Source organism: Papio anubis, chromosome 6 (assembly GCF_008728515.1).
Source record: "Papio anubis isolate 15944 chromosome 6, Panubis1.0, whole genome shotgun sequence".
Taxonomy (NCBI): domain Eukaryota; kingdom Metazoa; phylum Chordata; class Mammalia; order Primates; family Cercopithecidae; genus Papio; species Papio anubis.
The window spans coordinates 156,755,295-156,777,971 of record NC_044981.1 but is presented as its reverse complement, the minus strand read 5'-3'; the positions used below and the strand labels follow the sequence as shown (position 1 = coordinate 156,777,971).

At 48.2% G+C, this 22,677-nt stretch overlaps 1 protein-coding gene and 1 pseudogene across 2 annotated transcripts in view; both read right to left on the bottom strand.

Annotated features, from left to right (window-relative positions):
- Nucleotides 1-8,378: 8,378 nt before the first annotated feature.
- Nucleotides 8,379-22,677, bottom strand: part of IGF2R (insulin like growth factor 2 receptor) — a 132,785-nt gene continuing 118,486 nt past the window's right edge. Inside the window, exons 45-48 of the mRNA XM_021938044.2 lie at nucleotides 17,670-17,856; nucleotides 12,185-12,337; nucleotides 11,027-11,096; nucleotides 8,379-10,176 (exon numbers count right to left, since the gene is read on the bottom strand). Coding sequence (XP_021793736.1) covers nucleotides 9,766-10,176; nucleotides 11,027-11,096; nucleotides 12,185-12,337; nucleotides 17,670-17,856 — 821 coding nt within the window. The 3' untranslated portion in view covers nucleotides 8,379-9,765. The remainder of the gene's footprint in view (nucleotides 10,177-11,026; nucleotides 11,097-12,184; nucleotides 12,338-17,669; nucleotides 17,857-22,677) is intronic.
- On the bottom strand, nucleotides 17,863-22,643 carry LOC101003958 (annotated as a pseudogene). Its single transcript, XR_160723.5, has one exon. The product of XR_160723.5 is annotated as a calcineurin B homologous protein 1 pseudogene (transcript).

Below are 22,677 nucleotides of genomic sequence, written 5' to 3'. Positions count from 1 at the left end.
CTCAGCTGCTGCCAAGGGAGGGCTCAAGGGGGCTGCCGCCCAGAAGGCTGAGCATGCCCTGGGCAGGAGGGAAGAGAGCCAAAGGCAGACGCTCCCCAACCCAGAGGAAGCTGGTGGCACACACTCAGTGCCGGCCCTATTGTGCCCACAGCCCTGACGCAAGTGTCCTGCATGTGAATGGGAAGCAGCCAGGGTGCAAGGGGCCCACTTTCAGCACACTTTGAGGAGAAACTAGGCCCCTCGTGGTACCACCTCCCCAGTGGCCACGCCAGGCCAAGCCTGGTGCCACTACTCACCTGTTCCATGGAGAAAGCAGCTGCCCCCTACTCTGGTTGCTCAATGGACTCAGGCCTCCTTTCTTTGACTTGGACCAGAGAGCAGAGGGGCCCTTACCCACCCCTGCATCCCTCCTTTTCCACTATCTCCCAGCCCCATGGTTTAGATCCATGAAGGGATGACCAGATTTCCCAGGCAATCAAAATTGCAAAGGGGAGACGTGACCGAGGACCATGGCCAACTGAGAACAAGCCGTTGCCACCATCCTGAGCATCTAGGATGGCAGACCAGGCTCCTTCTGAGCACCCCCTCCTGATCTGATGGAACCCCTGATCCTCCACGTACTGCAGATGAGAAATGAGAAACAAAGGCTCAAGGGGGCAAGTCACCTGCCCAGAAGCACATGCCTGGCTCTATGTCAAGTCTCAATAAATCAACTCATTCAAAGGCCTGTCACCAGGGACTGATTTTCCAAAACTCCCCGTGCTGAAACCAGTTCACCTAATGTCCCACTAGACACAAACTCCATCTCATCTGTCCCAGGTCTCAGTGCCCCCTAAGGCCAGGGAGGAGAAGGGGATCAAACCAGCTGCCGGAGCCGGAGCAGAGGCAGGTCTCACCTGGAAACAGAGAGAAGGCAAGAGTCGGGTTCAGGCCCAGATTTGTACCTGAATCCAGGTGCCTTCCAGTGAAGTGTCTGTCAGCACACAGGGCAGACCAATCCTGGCCCCAGGGGCTGTGATGGAGGTCTGGGGAAGCACGTATGTGTGAGAAAATCAGCCATGATTGAGCAAGTCGGTCACTGGGCACTGGGCCCACCCGATGGTACCAGGTGCAGAGGGGGCACCTGCCTGGGGTGGAGACTCCTGCTCCTGCCACTTCCCTCCCCCTGGGCTGTGCTTAGGGCCCTGCAACGTGTCCTAGGCTTCTGTCCTCCTCAACAGGCCCCCAGGGTTGGCAGTTTCCCGCTTTGTGCCTGTCCGGAGGGGAACGCTGTGCTCCTAGGAACCTGGAACAGATTCTCCCTCGCAGCCTCAGAAGGAATCAAGCCGCCGACATCAGGTGAGTTAGTGATGTTGGACTCCCAGCCTCTAGAACTGGAAGACATACATTTCTGTTGCTGAAGCCCCTAGTCTGTGGTGCTTTATTACGGCAGCCCTCCCAAACAAATCCAGAGACGAGGCCCAGGACCTGCAGGCAGAGCTAACACAGGGAGGCTGATTTGCGGCCATGAGGAGCCCCAGGCCAGGCCTGTCATCCGGGCGGCCCCCACCACGTCCACTCACCACCCTCCATGCCCTCACGGCCCATTAGGCTAACTGTTCCCGGGAGCTACTGAAAATGTGATGCAGAAAATCCACTCATTTTCCTATCTGTTCGAAAACGTGCTCCTGAATGTCTCTTTTAGCCCAGGTGCCATGGCATAGACACTTGTGATACGAAGAGAAATGCTCATGCCTTCCTACACAGAACCTCGTAGCGGAGGGAAAAGTCCTATTCTGTGTACTCTTCTCAGTTTTCTACTGGGGCTCCTATTAAAAAAATTAAAATATTAATAAGAGAAAAACAGTTTTTAGCATGTGCATCTCATATAGACATGAGAGAAATTCAGGAAACAGCAGCTGAAAGAGCGGCTTCACACTGTGGTGTACGCAGCATCTTCACTAAGAACAATTCATTTGTAGAGAAACGCTCGGACACAGGAAAGTGGCTTCAGGCTTCCAGAGGCGGCGCTGCAGGGAGGCGTCTGCACCAAGTGGAAAGCTTGGGGTAGAGAAGGCGAATTCGTGAGGCTGGTTACGTGAACACCTCTGCTGCCATCTCCAAGCTGAACGGTGTCTGAGCTGTCTTTGTGATCAATTCTTGTTCAGAGAGGGAAGGAGAGAAACCTTTGAAAAATGTACGTCCTGCTTTTAGGCAAATACATTTGCTGCTTCTTAACTGCCTCCAGTGCCAAATAATCCTTAGGCTAAAGTAGCATGTTGCACATCAGCACGCTCTGGCTTCCTTCAGCTCCGATGGGAGGAATCATGACACAGGGTTCTGTGTACTGTCCCGGAGGCACAGGGCCTTGGGGAGTGACCAGCACGTATGTGCACGCATGGTGTGACTGGCAGTGGGAAGGTTGCTGGGTGTGTCTGGGCTAGTTTGCTTAGGCTGCCATAAAGTACCACGGACCGCGTAATTTCAACAACTTGTTTTCTCATACTTCTGGAGGCTGGGAGTTCGAGATCAAGGTATGGGTAGGTTTGGTTTCTTCTGAGGCCTTTCTCCCTGGCTTCCAGTTGGCCATGCCTCTGTGCGTGTCTGCGTCCTAATCTCCTCATCTTATAAAGACACATACATTAAATTACATCCCATTCATCATTTTAACTTAATTATCTCTTTAAAGACAATATCTCCAAATAAGGTCACATTCTGAAGTACTGGGGTTAGTTCAAACATGTGAATTTTGGGGAACATAGTTCAACCCATAGCAATCTACCTCAGCACCCAAAGGTGGGAGGATAGTGTAGGAACAGGTCAGAAGTGTCAGTTCAATGGCTCCAGTATTTCAGCAGCGTCAATGCCAAGGTTAACTTAAGAGAATTTGACCCGAAGGAGAGAGAAGTCTGTTGGTGGTGTTAAAATACAGATCATAAGATGACAGAACAGACTCTATGTGGCAATAAGATGCCAAATTAAAAACGACCTACAGCCATGCCAGGCAACGGTTAAGTCAGGCACTCCTGCACTTAAAAAATAAACTGGGTTCTAACTGCCATGAAGTTTTGTTGTTTTTGTTTCTTGTTTGTTTTCCCTTTTTCTCTGGCAGCTAAAGAAGCAGGGGCCTGGAGATCAGCAATACGGCAACAATTTCAGCACACCACCTATGGCCAGATGCAGACTAACTGACCCCCTGCTCTACCAGCCATAACTACAGCTTTGATTCAACAAGAGCTTGATTTCAGGGACTTTCTCCCAGTAAGAGACCACAAAGCGTGGACTGGTCCTGTCCAGTTTACTGAGGCATGCACTGAGGGTGTTCATGTCCCTGCTTCACCTTGTGACACATAGGGCCTAACTGTAATGCATTTAAATGTTAAGTCTCCACCCCAAAGTGATCATGGGGCTATGTAACAGGAATGGTTGTTTATGATGCATGTGCATGTCCCCATCATGAATATTCATAGCTCCCCCCATAACCTGTTGAATATGTATGCTTGGCCAACCCATTCAGCATAAATTCCTGTCTCATCCTTCCCTCTCTCCAAGTGCCTGCCTTTGGTCTCTGCCAGAGGTACACGTAGCCTGCCAGGATGGCGCTTTTGCAGGTTATGACCCTTTACAAGAAATAAAGCTTTCCTTTTCAAATTTATGAACCTCATCTTCAGTTGACAGGGGACAAAGCTGAGGGGAGGAAGTGGAGACTGCCTCTGGGGAGAATGGGTGCTGGAGTGGCACGTACTGATTTTCTCTTAACCTCCGTAGTATTTTGGTTTCTGCTTTCATCCAGTTTTACTGAGGTGTAATGGACAGAAAAATTATGTAGAGTTGACCCTTGAATAACCCAGGGATTAGGAGCACGGACCCCACACACAATCGAAAACCCCCATATGACTTTGACTCCCCTAAAAGTTAACAACGAATACAGCCTACTGTTGACCAGAAGCCTTACCAATAAAAAGTCAATTAGCACATAGTTTGGATGCTGTATGTATTACATACTATATTCTTACAATAAAATACAGAAAACGTTTTAAGAAAGTCGTGAGGAGAAAATATATTTATTATATATTAAGTGGAGGTGGATCATCATAAAGGTCTTCAGCCTTGTCTTCACCCTGAGTAGGCTGAGGAGGAGGAGGAGGAAGTGGGGGGTTGGTCTTGCTGTGTCAAGGGTGCCAGAGGCAGAAGAGGTAAAAGGAGGGGCAGACACACCAAATGTAACTTTTACTGAAAAAAAAATCCGCATGTAAGTGGACCCACAGAGTTCAAACCTGTATTGTTCAAGGGTCGACTGTATACTTACGGTGAACGACATGATGTTTTGAGATACATATCATTACCAAATCATTGCCCCAATCAAGCTAAACACACCCATCACCTCAAATAATTTCCTTTTATTTGGAAAGGGGAAAGAACACAAGATCTACTCTCTCTGAAAATTTTAAATACACAAAGCAGTATCATAGTTATCATGCTGCACAGCGGATCTCCAGAACTCATTCATGCTGCATAGCTGAACCTCTGTACCCTTTCACCAACATCTGCTCACGTCCCGCACCCTCTGGCCTTTGGTCACCACCATATTCCACTCTCTGCTTCTGAGTCCAACCTTTTTAGATTCCACATATAAGTGAGATCATGCGAAATTTTTATTTCCGTGTCTGGCTTATTTCACTTAGCATGTTCTCCCAGCTCATCCATGTTGTCACAAATGACAGGATTTCCTTCAAGACTTAGTATTCCATTGTGTGTGTGTATACATACACACATTTTCTTGATCCATCTTTCTTCATTTGTCAGTAGACCCTGATGTTTTTTCCCTATCTTGACTATTGTGAATAATGCTGCAATGAACAGGGGCTGCAGAGATCTCTTAGAGATCTCTTCAAGGCACTGACTTCATTTCTTTTGAACATACATCCAGATGTGGGACTGCTGGTAGCTGTTTTTAAGTTTTTGAGGAACTTCCTGCTTTCCATAATGGCTGTACCAATTTACATTCCCACCAAAGGTGGACAAGTGTTCACTTTTCTCCACATCCTCACCCACACTTGCTGTCTTTTGTCTTTCTGACAGTAGCCATTCTGGCAGGTGTGAGGCAATGTCTCACTGTGTTTATGATGTGCATTTCCCTGATGATCAGTGGTGCTGAGCATTTTTTTCATATACCTGTTTGGGCCTCATTGCTCATTAATGGTGTGGTCTCATACAGTCCACCCACCCAGCGTGCTCCATGGGAGCCTCTGGAAAACAACAGAACCTCGCCACAGAAGGGGATTTCCCAGTGGATGGTCCACAGGCCACCAGCTCCCCCAGGCAACACAGGCAAATGTCCAGGAATTGCTGCATAGCTGGAGGCCTGCTGGCCATTTTCTATCGTGATTTCGTTCAGCAACTCTCCTTTAAAGACTCTGAGAGGTCTCATACCAGGCAAAGCTGTTTCACTTTAACTCAGCATTTCCCAAACTTAGAGCTCAGGTTCTTTCCATTTTTTGCGAAACATCTGTTAACAACATACAGAACAAGTGTTCCGCGGGGCACACTTTGGAAAATGTTGCTATATGACAACCCATGCCTATGCCAAGGTTTTCTAGTTCAAGTATGATTTTGCAGTCAGACCCAAGGGCCCTCTCCCTAATTGTTCCTGAACAGCTGAGCCCTAAAGCTGCGGGGTGGGGCAGAGCAAAGCAGGCACCCTCCCAGAGATGGGGTGGGTGAGAAGAGTGACCTCATGTGTCAAGGTCATGGAGTCGCAGAAAGGAGAAATTTTCCAGACAGAAGTAAACCAAATGGCACAATGATCAAATGCAACACATGACCATCACAGGCTCCTCTACTGAAAACAGCATCATTGTGACAGCGGTCAACACTGAAACAGCATTGACGCTTAGCTGGCAGTACCGTCCCCACACATTGTGGTTCTGATGGTGGCATCTTAGTCGTGTGAAGGTCCTCATTTGTAGGAATGTCTGGTGATGGGACTTAGTCTCAAATGATTCAGGGTAAAAGAGTTCTTTGTCCTGTAAGTTCACATGTCTACACATTGTCTCAAAATGTCTTAAAGAAAAATAAAACTCTGAAGCCAAGGGCAAGGTCACCAGTCCCTTTCTTGAACCTGACTTCCTGCTTCCTCCCAGGCTCTGTGCTCCACCCTGTCTCGAGCAACCCACCATCACTTCTTGGTTGCCACCGAGGCCAGTATCCCAAGGCTGCTTTCTCCAGGTTGGTGCTGAGTGGCGCCAGGTGACCTCACCTGGGCTGTGAGCCCCCCTCATTTTATTTTTACTTTCCCAGGTGTGACAAGTGACAACCAATAACCCCATTCACTAGATTGTGTTTCCCTCAAACACTGAGCATCAAAACAACATTATCACTTTTTATTCAATTCGATTTGCAAACTGGTCAAACTACAAAATAGCATAAAAGGTAAAGAAATACAAATAACTGACCATTCACAGCCTACCTTCAGTCTGTCCCTCTTTAAGAAAAAGATCTGGCCAGGCGCGGTGGCTCACGCTTGTAATCCCGGCACTTTGGGAGGCCGAGGCAGGTGCATCACAAGGTCGGGAGATTGAGACCATCCTGGCCAACATGGTGAAAACCCATCTCTACTAAAAATACAAACATTAGTCGGGCATGGTGGTGCGCACCTATAATCCCAGCTACTAGGGAGGCTGAGGCAGGAGAATCCCTTGAACCCGGGAGGCAGAGATTGCAGTGAGCTGAGATCACGCCACTGCACTCCAGCTTGGCGACAGAGCGAGACTCCATCTCAAAAAAAAAAAAAAAAAGAAAAGGGCATGAATGCACCTCCCTGAGCCATGGGATTCTTCAAAGTCGGTAAAGGATATTTCCAGAAATCCAGTCTCATCCATGTGACCTCCTGGTGACACACACACTGGCCCTTGTGACCCGATCGCCAACAGGGGTAAGATCTGTGTACCCATCAGTCCTTTAACTTGTACAATGGATCGGACTAGCCCAAAGTGTTCTTTAATCACCAGGTGGCATCTCAGTCATGTGAAGGTCCTCATTTGTAGGAATGCCTGGTGATGGGAGGGAACTTAGTCTCAAATGATTCAGGGAAAGAGTCATCCTGCAAGTTCTAATGTCTGTATGTTGTCTCCACTCTATATGTTCCTTCCTGAGGAATCATCTCGTGTCATGTATTACTTTAGGGTTGGTGAAGTACAGGCTTCAGATGCTCTTAAAATGTTCATAAGAACCAGATTTCGACTTCACCATGGATTTCCTTGGTGTGGGGTTTGCCTGTTCCATCTTTAGCACGCCAGTTCTTATTCTATGTCTCTGTCATTCATAGACGGTCTCAAGAAAGGGGCACAGAAAATTTTGTTAAAAGGAAGCTAAATACCCAGGTTGTACTCCATCAATAAAATCATTTCTCTGAAGAGTCCAATTCTGATTTGCTACCACATGATATGTTTTCCTAAAAATATCACCTGTAACAACAGCTGGCAAGTAGTTACTCTTTTTTCAGAGGCTTGGGTTTTTAAGAGTCAAAGCAAATACACTCAAACATGTTGTCACTTCTCCTTCCCCACTGACAGCGACATTAGCAGGCAGCCAGCGGTGCAGACGACACGCCTCTTTGCCATCCAGCTTACCAAGGGGACGGGCAGGTCCCTGCATATGCCCCTCCTTACAGAGAGGGCTCCCCATGGTCTTAGCAGGAGGTGGGAATGGCCTGGAGAACAACCCCCTGGGTAGAATGCCTGAGGACCACCGTCTTTCTTTGGTCATAAACTTTTAGAAGACCCTGACATGTCTTCCTCAGGAAAGGTATTGTGACGTCCTTAAGAATAACTTTTTTAAAAAGGTAACTCCAATTGGATAATTGAAAAAGTAGATGGTTGAGGTTTTTGGACTCGACGGGGAAAATAAAGAGATGGAGGATAGGATGCTGAGTCTAAGAGGTTTGTTTTTAACAATGGAGTAATTTCCTGCTTCCAGCTTAACATGCAGGTAGCTCTCAGTCACTGCTGAGTAATTTAAGATGGAAAACTCAGTGAGCTTACTCAAGAGAAAACATTCCTGTGTTAGATTAGGTTGCACACAAAAAAGCTTTATTGTCTCACTGGACTCTAAACTCCATGTTCATTGTTTTGATGAACAGGACCACACCCCGAGGTTGGCCTGGAGAAGGTAAAGAAATCAGATCTAGAAAGAGCTGAGGGGAGGCAGATTGGACCCAAAGTTAACACCTATGACCAGGAGACTCCAGAGAAAAATGAAAGTGCTCCTCATAAAGGGTCAACGAGAACACCAGAGTCAAAACCCAAATTCAGTCACTTAACAGAAAGAAAAGACAGGCAGGCGGACTGGCAACTCGCTCGGGAACGTCTCACTATCAAGGAAAAAACTGTAACACCCAATTAATAATTTATCTTTTATTGAAATTGCTGAATACTTTATATTACAGTAAAGTTGATTGAAAAAATGAAGAGAAAAATCAATTTTAAAAAATACACTCATGTTGAAATCAAACAAGCCAGCCAAACCGGCACAGGCTGAGGGATGCTGCAGGGCGGTTTGCTTCTCAGCAATAGAACACCAGAGTCTATATACAATTCTACAATGCGAGAAAAGTCATCCACTAAATATGGCAGAAAAGGCGCTGCCGCCAGAATAAGAACGCGAGCAGCGCATCCCTCCTCCTCCACGCCGTGCCCACCCGGCCTCCCTCCAGCATGAGGCCAAGTGCAACGCTAGGCCCGAGGCTCTGGCCCGTGATTTTTCATGCAGTTTCTGTAAGTCACACACTGTGCAAATTAAGGCTTCTTATAGGTCGAATGGTTGATCAACACTTTTTTCTTAAAAAAATAAGCACAGTAAAGGTGGTATCATGAGAACCTGAAGAGATGAGACCTACACCCCAAATCTGGAAAAGTTCATTTTCTCTGACACCTCAACTCTACTCAAACACACACACACACAAACACACAAATCAATCTTTGGGCAGGTTGTTTGAATTCACCAGCCGGTGAAAGAAATACTGACAAATGTGCTCTGTACGCCCAGGCTTGAAGATGTCATGCAAAAAGCTGCAGCCATTCCTGACTAAAGGCATAGAACAGGCGCACTCTCCAAAACCTAGGCACTCAGGGACCCTGTGCACGTATGTGTGTGTGTGCGCGCACGCACGTGTGTGCCCTTAAGAAACAGAAAGCAAAAGAGAAAAGAGACAGAATGAGCTGCAACTCAGGGGACACACCAATGACCAGTTCAAAATCCCACCGGAAACTGTCCCGCACACCAACAGCCTCGCCGTCTCAGGATGGACAAACCGGTGCGTTACACCCCTGCCGGCAGGAAGAAACGGTGGCTGTTTTCTTTTTTTCCTTTTTCTCAAACCTGAGTAATTGTCAAAGTCAATAAATAGGGGGAGAGAATTAAAATGCTAAAATATACTGGGGTCAAACACCCTATCGGGCCTAAAGCAGCAAGGGTTTTTTAGAATGCAGCCCTCTGTTTTGAGATGCGTCTGGTCTTACGTTTTTAAATGAGGACTTGGGGTAAAACCCTGGGCACAGGGTACCGCCCTGTGGCGGATCTGAGCCACGCCTTATTCCAATGACTGTAAACAATGAGGAAGGAGTGGGGCCTGACCTCCTTCACCCTCTCCCCCATCACGAAAACTCTTCCCTTTTGAAAGTTTTTGTTAAAGGCAAAATTATAGAAGCATCATTGAGTGGAAGTCTTATTTGGTTGGAGGTGCTTGGCTGTCCCGCGGCTCCGTGCTCCCCTGCAGGCACTGCGGAGTCAGATGTGTAAGAGGTCCTCGTCGCTGTCGTCATGGAAGGACACCAGCTTGGTGGAGCTCACTGTCTTCTGCTGTGCAGACCTGGACTTCCCTTTCCTCGCCTTCTCACCCCTGACCAGCCCTGCCCTATCGTCCTCACGCTCCTGAAGGGCGCTGCTCTGTGGGTTTCTCACCGGGTGGGAGCTCTCTGCCCCAGCTCCCCTGCCCGAGTGAACTTTCACCTCTGGGATGGTCAGAACCTCATCCTCACTGTCCTGGTCATCCCCATGCAGGGAGCTGAGGGCTTTCACAGACTTGGTGGTAATATGGCCGTTCTCCTGCCCTTCCTTTCCCTGCCGTGGAGAAGGCAGCTGGATCTCTTCCATCAGCCACTCTGTTTCGTTCTCATCTGTCTCTTCTTCCTTGTTCACCTGCCAGGGATCAATAGCAGAGACCACGTGAGCCCCCTCAGAGACCCCATTCTGCTCCACCATCCACCCTCTCAGGGATGCCCTCTGCTGGCATGAGCTGGGGAAGAACTGGCCCACTGTCCTCACGGTCACTGCGGCTCCAGTTCGCAGGGAAAGGAAGACCAGGGCTGGCAACACCTTCCTGTTCCTAATGAGACTGCACCAAGGCAGGAGGGTTTGGGAGGGTGACAGTGGGGCCATTTGGCAGGAGTCTCACAGCCAAGGGTGGGGCCAAGCAGAAGGCGTTCAGGATGGCCTGGACCCGAAAAGGAGACCAGTGACCCACCAGCTGCGCTGGGGGAGAAGGGGCTCTTCCGGGTTACTCATCGACTGAAAGGTCCCCCCTGCATGGCAGCGGAGGAAAGTCAAAGGAGGGACTTGAGTCAAAAGCCTAGTTTTAGAAAGTGATTCATCATCACCCATTGAGACCACAAACATTATGTCCTTTGATCCAGACAATGCCTCTTTTCTGGAAATCTATCTGAAAGACATCATCCAAATGCTAGATGCACAACTATCTTCACTACCGTGTGTGTGTGTTTTTAAAGAACAGCCAAAAACAGTGGAAACAACCTAAATATTAAATACTTCAAAGAAATCAGTTGTAACCACGAGAGAAACTTGAGGGGGAAAAGTTAAAAAAAAAAAATGTGCTGGGATAAGCGGCTGAGGCAACGGGTGCTGCTTCCCTTCCGGATTCCAGTCTGCCTGTGACTGCTGTCCTCGGCATCCCCGGTGAGAACAGCAGGGACAGCGCAGCACGCGCGCGCCGGGGAGGCGGGCCCTCAAGAGACTCGCCACAGAAAATTACCTTTGAGTATTTGTAGGACACGTTGGAACTTCTCCTGCAGCAAGTGGTCAGCTTACTTATCACTGTTTCCCTAGACAATAAAAAGGAGACAGTCATTCCTCCACGGTAGAGAGGGCATGGGCAAGAGCCCCCCCCCCGCAGCCCCGCCCCATCTGCACCACCAGGGGGCTGGTGGGGGCTGCATTTCTCCCACATTCTGAATGACAAATAAGCAGCCGCCGTGACAGGTTCTACCCTAATGTATTTGTTGTGACTGAGTGGAAAGAACATGGGCTTTGGAATCCAACAGCAGAGGGCCCTCTAGAGCAACTTAACATTTGGGCAAGGACTTTTTCACATATGACTCTAACAGGACCACGCCGGTCCACCGCCCTGAAGCCTGCCCGATGGTGGCTCACGGGGACGGACATCACATGCCCTTCCCGGCCCAGACCTTCTGCTGTCCCATTCTGCATTTTGGGTGTGAAGGGCCACAGTCAGTACTTTTTTTTTTTTTTTTTGAGACAGTGTCTCACTCTGTTGCCCAGGCTGGAGTACAGTGGTGCGATCTTGGCTCACTGCAACCTCCACAGTTGGTACTTTCTGACCACCTCTCTCACTGGCCTGTGGCTCAGCTGGCAAATGACAGTGGCAGCAGGGAACACCTGCGCTGGCCAGCTCCTGCCCCCAGGCCAGAGCCACTAACACTGACGCCTGATGTGAAAATCTGCTTGACAGTCACATGGCGAGTCCTCTCACCCAGCGAAGTGGGGCAAAAGGATGGCATCATAGCTGGTACATAGCAGGCGCCTAATAAACTCTTGCTTTTATGACGTGGGGAGGGCAGCGGGGCCAGCTGCTCAGTGGGAAAAGGCACCCATGGAAGATGCCGTTTAATGTTCTACCCAACGTTGGACACAGAGGACCATGGTCCTAGAAGACACAGGCACGTCGATGTGCGAGGGCCTCAGGCATGGTCAGACGGAAAAGAAGGCGTTTAAAAACCACAACGCTGGGGGCTGCTTCCAGAGAGTTTTGAACCAAGAACTTGAGACCTTTGCTGTTGCAGGGCTCAAAAACAAGTAAGCAAATAAGTAAATGAAACCCCGCAAAACTGAGTCAAGATGAGCTATGGGAGGCGTGCATCCACCCAGCCCACCTCGCCCTGCACCCGCTCACCTCCTCTCCTTCTTGTAGAGCAGGAGGGCCAGCAGACAGCCGGTGAGTGCCACCAGCAGCAGGCTGAGCACCGCGCCGACCGCCTGGCTCCGCTCCGACAGCCCCTTGTGCACCTGCTCGTCGTCCCCAGGATTCTCGCTGTCAAAGCCCACCCTGCAAGGATGTCACAGAAAAGGAGCCGTGTCACAGGGTGGTCCTGCCGCCACGGCCACAACCTGAGACCTGAGGTCCCCAAGACAAGAGCAGCTCTGACTTTCCCAACCCCATGTGATTCTTACTCCTGCCCAGAAAACAAGGCCACAGGGCCCACTCCACATGGAAAAGGGCTGCAAAAAGTTCCTGATGATGAGTTTGGGGCAGGGTTGTCAGAAAACAGACAAGAAAGCACTGCTTCCAGCTCCATGAACTGTCATTCACCCAAACACAGAGGAGACAGGCGGGAGGGACGCAGCCCCTCTAGGTGGCCCAACCCACAGCAGGACCAGGCTGGGGCAGAGGCTGTCCCAAAGCACCACCCTTCTCTCCAGGGTCAAAGCTGTCCTCTTGGAATTTCTTCTGGAAGCAGTGAGCACAGCCCACCATGAGATACCATCTCCACAGCTAAAGGGCCCCGGGGGCCTTAGAAACAGGCCAGAACAGGGTCCAGCGGTGGCCACCAATCAGGGTGGGGCTCAGGGAACAGCCACAGTCCAGCATAGCCCCGACACGTCTCCTCTCTCCAAGCCTGCTCCATCCCAGGAGAAGGCTCTCGGAGCACACCAGCTGCCTCACCAACGGTGTTCACCATTCCCACCCAAGACCCACATGCACACTTGTGGGAAAAAGCAGTGCATTTCCATGACATCAAACACTCAAGCAGAGTCAGGACAATAACAATAGAAAATGAGAAACAACCACGGGGACTTCCCTTCGCGCTTGCGCTCAGAGAGCCACATGACACTCAAGAGCATAACAACTTGACACTTCTAATCTCTCTGGCCCTCTGTCACTCGGGGCCACACACACAGGAACAGGATCACATAAACAGCAATTCCTCTTGTGCTGCTCGAGATAACAGGCAACCACAGCGAGGCTCATCCGGCGCTGCTGAAGATGCCGGCTGCTCAAAGAACTGAGTTTGAGGGCAAGAGGCCAACCTGCCGGCGCGGCCGCAAGGACTGCAGCTCTCAGTCTAAGTTCAGCTTAAGCCAAACAATCCAAAACATCAGCCAGACAAGAAACCACAGGGAGGGCCTGGCGTCCAGTTCTAGGCAAAAGCACCACCACGCTCCACAGACAGGTCTGAGAGCTCTGCAGACATCTCCCTCCAAGCCAGAAACCCACTCATCCAGAAGCAGCTCCCGCCACTCAGGACCCCTCAAAATGCATCCAAGAGACACATTATCACTCGGTTCTGAGCGTATTTTACTTTCTGCCTTTGATTTCTTCTTTGGACCATGGATTATTCAGAAGTGGATTTTAGTCTTCAAATGTATTTCTAGTTTTCAGTTGTTTGTTCTTGGTTCCTAACTTAAGTGCATCATGTATGTGCATCAGTCAGAAATTCGCTGACTTTGGTCGAGCACAATGGCTCAGGCCTGTAATCCCAGCACTTTGGGAGGCTGAGGCAGGTGGATCACCTGATGTCAGGAGTTTGAGACAAGCCTGGCCAACATGGTGAAACCCCATCTCTACTAAAAATACAAAAATTAGCCAGCAGGTAGTGGCACAGACCCATAATCTCAGCTACTCAGGAGGCTGAGGCATGAGAATCACTTGAACCTGGGAAGCAGAAGTTGCAGGGAGCCAAGATTGCGCCACTGCACTCCAGCCTGGGCAAAAGAGCAAGTCTCTGTCTCAAAAAAAAAAAAAAAAAAAAAGGAAATTGCTGATTTGCCTGCTTCGTGGTTAATTTTTGATAAAGTTTTCTAAGTGTTTGATGTGAGCTTGGGAAAACAGCGTTCTCCCGCTGCAGGGAACAGTGTTCTATGCATGTCTATTAAATCTTGCTTTTCACTGTGCTGTCTCAATCTTCCAAAAAAGCTTTACTCTTTGTCTGCTTAACCCAGCCATCACTAAGCGAGGGGGATTTGTCATTGTTTCTTGTGTGTGGTTTTGTCAATTTCTGCTGTACGGATCGGGGCTTTTTTATCAGGTAGACGGAAGTTTAGGATTCTTGTATCTTCCTAGGAAATGAGCCCTTTTAAAATATAATGACTCTCTTTATCCCTAATATTTTTCTTTAATATCCTATTTTATCTTATATTAACATAACTACTGCAGCTTTCTTTCAGATTATTTTCTGGGGTATCTTTTCTTATCCTTTGACTTTGGTCTTTTCTGTATCCTTGTTTTAGGCATGTTCCCCGTAAACAGAGTTGTTTCTGGAATCCAATTTGACAACTTGTGTTCGAACTGACAAGTTTAGTCAAGCTATACTTAATGATTATAGATATATTTAGATTTGTTTCTACCATATTAGGCTGAACTTTCTACTTGTCTGATTTCTGTTTTGTTTTTCTCCTTGTCTTCTTTGGGGATATAAGTATTTTTACTTCTCCTTTTCTTCTCCACTGCTTTGGAAGTTCCACACTACATTTATATTATTTTAGTGGTTATTCTTGAAATACTGCCATGCATACTAAGACAGGAAGTCTAACAGTATGTCTTCCAAACAATTAGGGACTCTACCTTTTCTCCCTTCCTTCCTTTCTTTCAAGAAAATGGTTTTACTTTCATACGATGCTATCACTGTAAGAAATGTTAAAAGCCGGGAACTCTGTCACCCCTCTCAGCTCAGACACCACTGTGTTCAGTACACTGTGTCCTCATAGGGTCGCTGACAGGTTCCTTGAAACTGCAACCTTCTGTGAAGCAACTATAGGAGGTCCTTGAATAACATCATTTCCTTCAAAACTGTCTCATTATAAAGTTGATGAGAAAAAAAAATTGGTTTCACTATACATCGTTTCATGTAAAGTTGTAGTTTCCAAGAACCTATCGATGATATAAAGTGAGGATTTCAAGTATTTTAATCTTTCTTGAATTATTTTCTAATACAACAAATTAGCTTCCCCTGAAGCTTTTACAGTCTTTTCTTTGCATCTGCTCTCCTGGTGTTTCGTAAGTGGGTGGGTCTTGTCATCATTAACTGTGCTGGGCACACAGCATGCCCCTTCCATCTGTAGATGCCTGTCTTTTAACTTCGTGTAAATTTTTTGACTTTAACCAAATATTGTGAAAGAACCATTTTTGGAAAGTAGGAGGAAGGTGTAAGAGAGTTCTATCTTCATCTACTATTGCAGGAAGTCAATAGATGAGATAAAGGATGTTAATTTAAAATATTGAGGTAAATTCCAGAAGAAATAGCTAAAAGAACTAAAAATGGTCATTAGGGTGATCATTGCTACCTGTTTGTTATAGTTACATGATTTTTTTTTTTCCCTGAGATCTAGTCTTGCTCTGTCACACAGGCTGGAGTGCAGTGACGCCATCTCGTGGTGTGCGTGCCACCACACCTGGCTAATTTTTGTATTTTTAGTGGAGACAGGGTTTCACCATGTTGCCCAGGCTGGTCTAGAACCCCTGACCTCAAGTGATCTGCCCACCTTAGCCTCCCAAAATGTTGGGATTATAAGCGTGAGCCACATCTGGCCATACTTACATGATTTTACAATGTACAACACTGATAACATTTGGGGAAGAAAAAAATCTCAGGCACTATTCCACATTCACCCCCCGCTGGTACCTGCATCCCTCAAAATCTGCCATCTGAGTTTTTGCTCTTGGTTTCAACTTCTGTTTCTTTTTTTGAAAGTCCTTATTACTTTGTCAGTGTGCTAAGGGACTTAAATAACTCCCATTCCTGATGTTCTGAACATCATGAAACTGAGGTTTCCTGGAGAATCTTCCTCTCTGGTTTTAGAGTCAAACACCAGAGCCCTATAAACGGTGCTCTTCCCACTCACAGAAGTCCAACTCTAAACATTCAGCACGGACAGGATCCCAGCCTGGGCTGGTCCCTCAAACCCACACAGAAGACCAGCTGCCATGTCAGGAGGCAGGATTCACCTCATGGCAGTTGCAGCCTCTCAATGACAGAGAACGCAGGGAAAGTTCACTGCTGGGTTTTATCTTTTATGAAAATTCACATTTCGCTTCTTTCAGGAAGAACTTCCAGTCTTAATCCTTTCATTTTGTAATGGCCTCACCGGAACACCATAAACATTCAAAAGCTGAAAATACCACAAGTGAAATTTCAACCAAAAGCCTCTTTCCCTGACTGTGCAGCTAAGGATCCCTAAGTACACAGCCCTGAACAGCGCAGGACAAAGCTGGTTTTGCTGAGCTCATGTCCATTGTTAAGGGTGGGCGGGGGGAGTGCTGATTTAAGATGTAAAATGTTTGATCTTCATTCCCCCATGACCCCTACCCCTGTCGTCTGCTGACTCTACGGTCCCTTTTACAGGGCATGAAGGAAACAATTACATGAAAAGAATTCATGTTCCCCCGATCTTAAAGTCTCAGGACAGAGAATGAAAAGCTTATGTAAAATGGTGGGCCAGGCCGGGCATGGTGGCTTATCTTGTAATGCCAGCACTTTTGGAGGCCGAGGCAGGCAGATTATCTGAGGTCAGGAGTTCAAGACCAGATTATCTGGCCAACATGGTGAAACTCCATCTCTACTAAAAATACAAAAATTAGCAGGGCATAATGGCGCATGCCTGTAATCCCAGCTACTCACGAGGCTGAGGCAGAGGTTGCAGCGAGCTGAGACCACACCACTGCACTCCAGCCTGGGTGACAGAGCAAGACTCTGTCTCAAAAAAATAAAAAATAAAAATAAATAAAATGGTGGGTGGGGTGACATAAGACAATAAATCCAAGAGGAAAGCAACTGACAACATGTTATTCGTGGCAAAGTATAAAACGGCTGTGAGACACAAGACAGCCAATGGAGGTGCCACCTTCCTTCAGAGCAGAAACTGCTGCCTCTGTACCCATGCTGATTCTCCAAATCTGCAGAGTAAGCTTTCCATTCATTCAAACATAAAAATATGACACTCAAATCAAAGTGAAACTTTACAACGCAATCATTTGTATTAGGACACAAACGATGTTCCAGGATTACAAGGAGGAGACACCACCAGTACCTGCCTCCCAGGAGCTAAGGAAAGGGAGGCAGCAATGGGAAAGGGGTGGAGGGACAGAGCTGGGGTGCCTGACTGGACCCTATTCGGGGCACGGTACGCACGAAGGAAACAACGGCACTGCTGCTGGGGGTGGTGGGAGGTGACGCAGCCATGGACCAAAAATCAGTGGCAGGATGCTGACAAGCTCTGGAGCGGGGCACTGACTATGTGGGGTCTGCATCTACCATTTTCTCTATTTTTTGGTGCATGTTCTGAATATTTCACAAGAAAACATTGGGGAAAAAACACACATACACTTATTCTCAAGGGAGGATGTGGGGTACAAATGCTAAGCGTCCGGATGTCATACTCACCCTAGAGGACACACTGCTGAGGTGTACCAAGAGAAGAGGTACTGGCAGTCGGCAGTCTCGTGACTGAACTCAGGGATCCCGTCCTCCACCAGAGGGTCACAGTGGAAGAAGATGGTGGAAGAAACAGACTTGGTCTTATCCTTTCCGCATTTAGAAGAAGAGGCAAACACGACATCAAGATCGCCGTCTGTCAAACAGGAAGGGCACACGTGGCATGTCACCATCAATTTTTACGAACAGACTGAGCTTAGCTCCTTACAGTCTAAAAAGTTTGCAAAGACTTAAAATCAGGCAGAAGAGACTTCACCCCATGTCCCACATCCACTCTGTTCACAGCTTACAAGGCCACTCGATGCACATTGATAGAGCCCTGCCCGTACTCAGTGTGCAGTAAAGAATTTTTGCTTTGTTTTGACCATGACTATTTATTGATGGACTGAAGATGCAATTTTAATGGAACAATAAGGCACAACCGTGGATTAAAACAGTCTGCTGTGCAGCCAAAAGAAGGGAAAGGCTGTAATTTTAATTATGCAAATATGCAAATCAAGGAGCCTCTGAAGTATCTAACAGATCAGTATCAGATATTCTTCTCCTTCTATATAATTCCTATATTACATCACTCGATCACAAAGTCCAACTGATACTTCATAAAGAATTCCTCATTCATTTATATTTGAGCCATCCAGCCTGGCTACTCCCCTGTTCTCCACCCTTTTCCATTGTTTTGCAGTGGTATTTTTAAACAATCCCCTTCCTAAAGACTGATGTACACATCTCCAATAGTTTTCCAAAGCAAGGAAACAAGCAAGCAAGCAATGAGTCAAGAAAGTCAGCCAACGGCAGATATGTGAATGAACAGACTCACAGAGACATACATTAGGATGGCAACAGCCTGAACCACTGAAGTCTAAACTAAGCTGACTTTGGCAAGAAAAGCTGCTGTGACTTGCTCAAAGACTTGGAATGCCACCTTAGGTTGTACTACTAGTGCCAGACCTCTTGTTTCTAAGGGATCAACAGCGGTCTACACAAGGAGCTGGGAAACCAATGTAACCAGGGAGCTAATGACACAACAGTCAATGCTTTGGACTTGTATCAGGAGCAGACTATGGCTTCCAGCATTAACATTTGACAAGTGTAAAATTCATAAATAATTTTGTGCGAAACTTCAAGACACAGAGAACAATCTTTAAATATTTTGGACTGGGATAAGTTAGGCACTTCCGTAATACTAATCTTTCTAACTTGGAAACGTCAAGTGAAAAGCATTCTAGTGCACAAAACACTGAGGCATAAGCCATGCAGCAGAGGCGTGAATGCAGGAGGCTTTACAGGGTGCGCAGCCTCCTTGTTCAAAAAGCCATGAGGAAGTCCCCAAGCATATTGTCAGAGCAGCTGTTCTGGTGGTAATGGTGCCCCAAGACTAAGCAAACCTGCAGGCATATTGCTACTTTTTGAATAGTCAACACTGCACTAACAAGAGACGCCACATGGGTACAAAGTTGAGAATCAGAGGCCAGAAGTAGAGTGATGTGGACAAGCAACCCAGAAGGCTTGACTCCACTCCTCTCTCCAAGGCCACCTCTCACGAATATCTCCACCCAGCAGCCCTCTGATGACAGAGCACAGTGCAGAGGATGATCTCATACTCCTGACAGAAGTGTTGCTTACCAAAAGGCTCCTGGAGAGGCAACATCCCAGGGGCCCATTGAATAACGACGGTAGATAAAAACTGCCAGACCACTGAACTATCGTGCCAAGTCAGAAATACAATACCAGGCATAGCTTGGGGTGCCAAGTAGAACAGAGGAGATTCTGAGGCTTCACGAAAAGCAGCAAGACTGCATGACTAGGTGAACCGTACGTTGAACGTACACATAAGTGGGAAGCGAAGGACATATAAAAAGGATGGAGAAGCATGCTGGCAGACTCGCTGGGGGGAAGTACATCCAGTGAAAGAGCTTTGCTGGCCTGTTCCTCGGCATGATTTCCTATCTTACTTTCTCAGACTGGATGGATGTGTGGCTTTCAGCAGCAGAACAGAGGAAGACAATATTTATAAGTGAAGAACTGGTGAATAGACACTGAGCAGAAATAGACTGGGTGTACCATTCTGTAATGCCCTGTTTATAGACCAAAGGCAGGTTTGTGTTGACAGAACATATTTGGGGTTGTCATGCAACAGCAGTGGTACTTTGGGAGAAGGGGAATGATGGGGTGGAGGTAGGGCTGGTGGACAGGAGGACTGTCAAGTTCCAGTTCTTAAATACTAGACCGCAAGGAATAGTTTGCTGTCTGTCCTTCAGTGAAGAAATTGGATGCTCATTTTCTGTTCTACATCCACCTTGTCCAAAACCTTAGCAAAGTCTGTGATAAAGATATGGCACTGTCCCCACACTGATCAGCCTCCCGAATGGTCCTGTCTGCGATGCTGCCCAGCTGCTCATCGGAGATATGTACTCGGACCATCATGCATAGCACCTTTAACATCATCATGAGAGATCTTGTTATCTTTATCCAAATCATATAGTTGAAAAGCAAAGTGCAGTTTGTTGCTTCGGCTGTTGAGTGGTTCAGGTCTGTTCACATCTTTGCTCTTTTCATTATCCTCAATGGTTCGGAAATGAGCCAAAGTTTGCAGGAATCCACGGAAGTTTACCTGGTCCTCTCCCTCTGGAAAGAAGGCATTGATGATCCAGTTCCCTACTGGGTTGATCGCAAGTTCTGGAATCCCCTGGAAATCGTCTTGTTCTCTCCTTTGTCCAGGTTGCTGAATCGCCTGCACAGGCGAGTGATCTGACGGTGGGAAAGGCCAGTCTCCTTCTCGATCTCCTCAAGCTCTTCATCGCACAGTAAGGTGGAGGCCTGAGACCCCACCACTGTGCCAGGAGCTCCTCCAGGGCAATGGTGCCAGAAGCAACGGTGATAGGAGGGAAGGCAAGAATTTAACCTTGCCCAAAAAGAGGACTGGCCTTGGTCCTTGGCTAATGATAGGATACAGAGCAGGAGCTGGCCATGCAGTACCTGAGCAATCAACCGACCAATCCTGCTCATGTCAGAGCCCCAGGAAAAACTCTGGACACCAAGGCTCGGGAGAGCACCTCCGGCTGGCGATACTCCATGTGCACTGCCACACGTGGGTGCTGGGAACACAACACATCTGATTCCACGGGAGTGCTGGTGGGAACTCTGAATTCGATTCCCTCCTGGACTCTGCCCTGTGTGTACATCTTGGTTGATTTTAACCTATATCCTTTTGCTGCAATAAATCGTAACTATGAGCGTAACCGCTTCCAGGGAGCTCTGTGAGTCACAGTGAAAGGGCGAATCTGAAGTTGGCTTGGGAACCGTTCAGTGTGCTGTTGGTGTTAGAAGTGAGGAACCCTTGTGTGGACTCCTTGCATGAACTCTGCTGCTCCCAACCTTTGTCATTGGCTCAAAATCTTTGTGGCTGGCGCTGCTGGGTGCCAGGAATGTAGAGGCGAGAGTGCAGGGTATGAGACGGACGTGTCCATACACAGATGGGGACCAGAGACAGGTGGTGCAGGGGAGGGCCCCCCACTCTCGCCTTAGAGTAGCTGAAGCAGGGGCTGCCGAATGGACTGCTCTGCAGGGCTGGTGTGGGGGAGCAAACCGCCCACCAGCTCCACGTCCTGAGGAGAGACAGCTGCTGCCCTCCCAAAGGAATGGCAATCCTTAGGAAGAGGCAGACATTTCATTTCTTCATGAAAGATGAAAAGAGGTCTTAAAACTAAAGCTACTTTCTGGGGCTGGTGAATGAAGAAAGTGAAAAGGTCTGAAAGGGATTTTATCTACCAAGAATGACTAAATGCGCATGCACAAGCACTCGGAAAGTTGGTGATCCTCAAAGGTCTGCTAGACATACCCTTTGTGAACACGGAAGTTCTTATGTGTAAGCAGACAAGTGGCCAGTGCTGCGCAGTGGAGCCTGAAGACTCCTGCAGACACACCAGGCGGCGTCACCCTGCTATGAGAAGGTGGGCCTTCCCAGGAGGGGCACTGGAGGTAGGTCTGGATGGATGAGGAAGGTGGACCGAGGCATTCCAGCACCAACAACAGCAGCAGGTGTAAACCCACCAGGTTACAGGGTGACTTTGGGAGCTGGTGAATAAACTGATAGCTGAGGCATGTGTGGGAGCAGCAGCTTGCAAGGCTGCCCTGGTACGGGAAGCCTCTCAGACACCTTCCAGCTGTGTCAGAGAGAGCCTGGACTTTCCTTCTCTGCATGATAGGGCCCCCTGAAGGCTTTTGAAACAATCTTAAACCATTCTTCCTTCCTTCCTTTAATCAACATTTAGCAAGCACTGGGAAAGAGGACAGCAAGAGAAGGCACAACCTGTGACATGCAACATCTGATTCTGAATGACTGGAGGATTCACCGAAGCGTGAGGAAGCAGAGAACAGAGGAATACAGAGAGCTTGCTCCGAGCTGTGGAATTCTGCAAGCGAATGAGGCTGATCAAGTTTCCCATCATCAACCCGCCCAGAAAGCAGAACATTCACTTTCCCAGTTCTATTCAGGGGCCACAGGTGCTATGAGATGCACCGGGGCGCTGTCTACGATCTGTGACCAGGAGCAGCGATGCTGACCCAGCTTCCCTCCATCAGGTCCTGCCGTAGTGGAGATGCGCTCAGCACCAGGGCATGGGCACCCCTCCTTCTCGGTGATGTGCTCAGCACCAGGGCACGGGCACCCGCTCCTTCTCGGGGATGCACTCAGCACCAGGGCACGGGGCACCCGCTCCTTCTCAGTGATGCGCTCAGCACTAGGGCACGGGCACCTCGGGCCCTTCCTTCTTGGGGATGCACTCAGCACCAGGGCACGGGGCACCCGCTCCTTCTCAGTGATGCGCTCAGCACCAGGGCACGGGGCACCCGCTCCTTCTCGGGGATGCACTCAGCACCAGGGCACGGGGCACCCGCTCCTTCTCGGGATGCGCCAGCACTAGGCACGGGCAACCATTCTTCTTACATACTACTATCC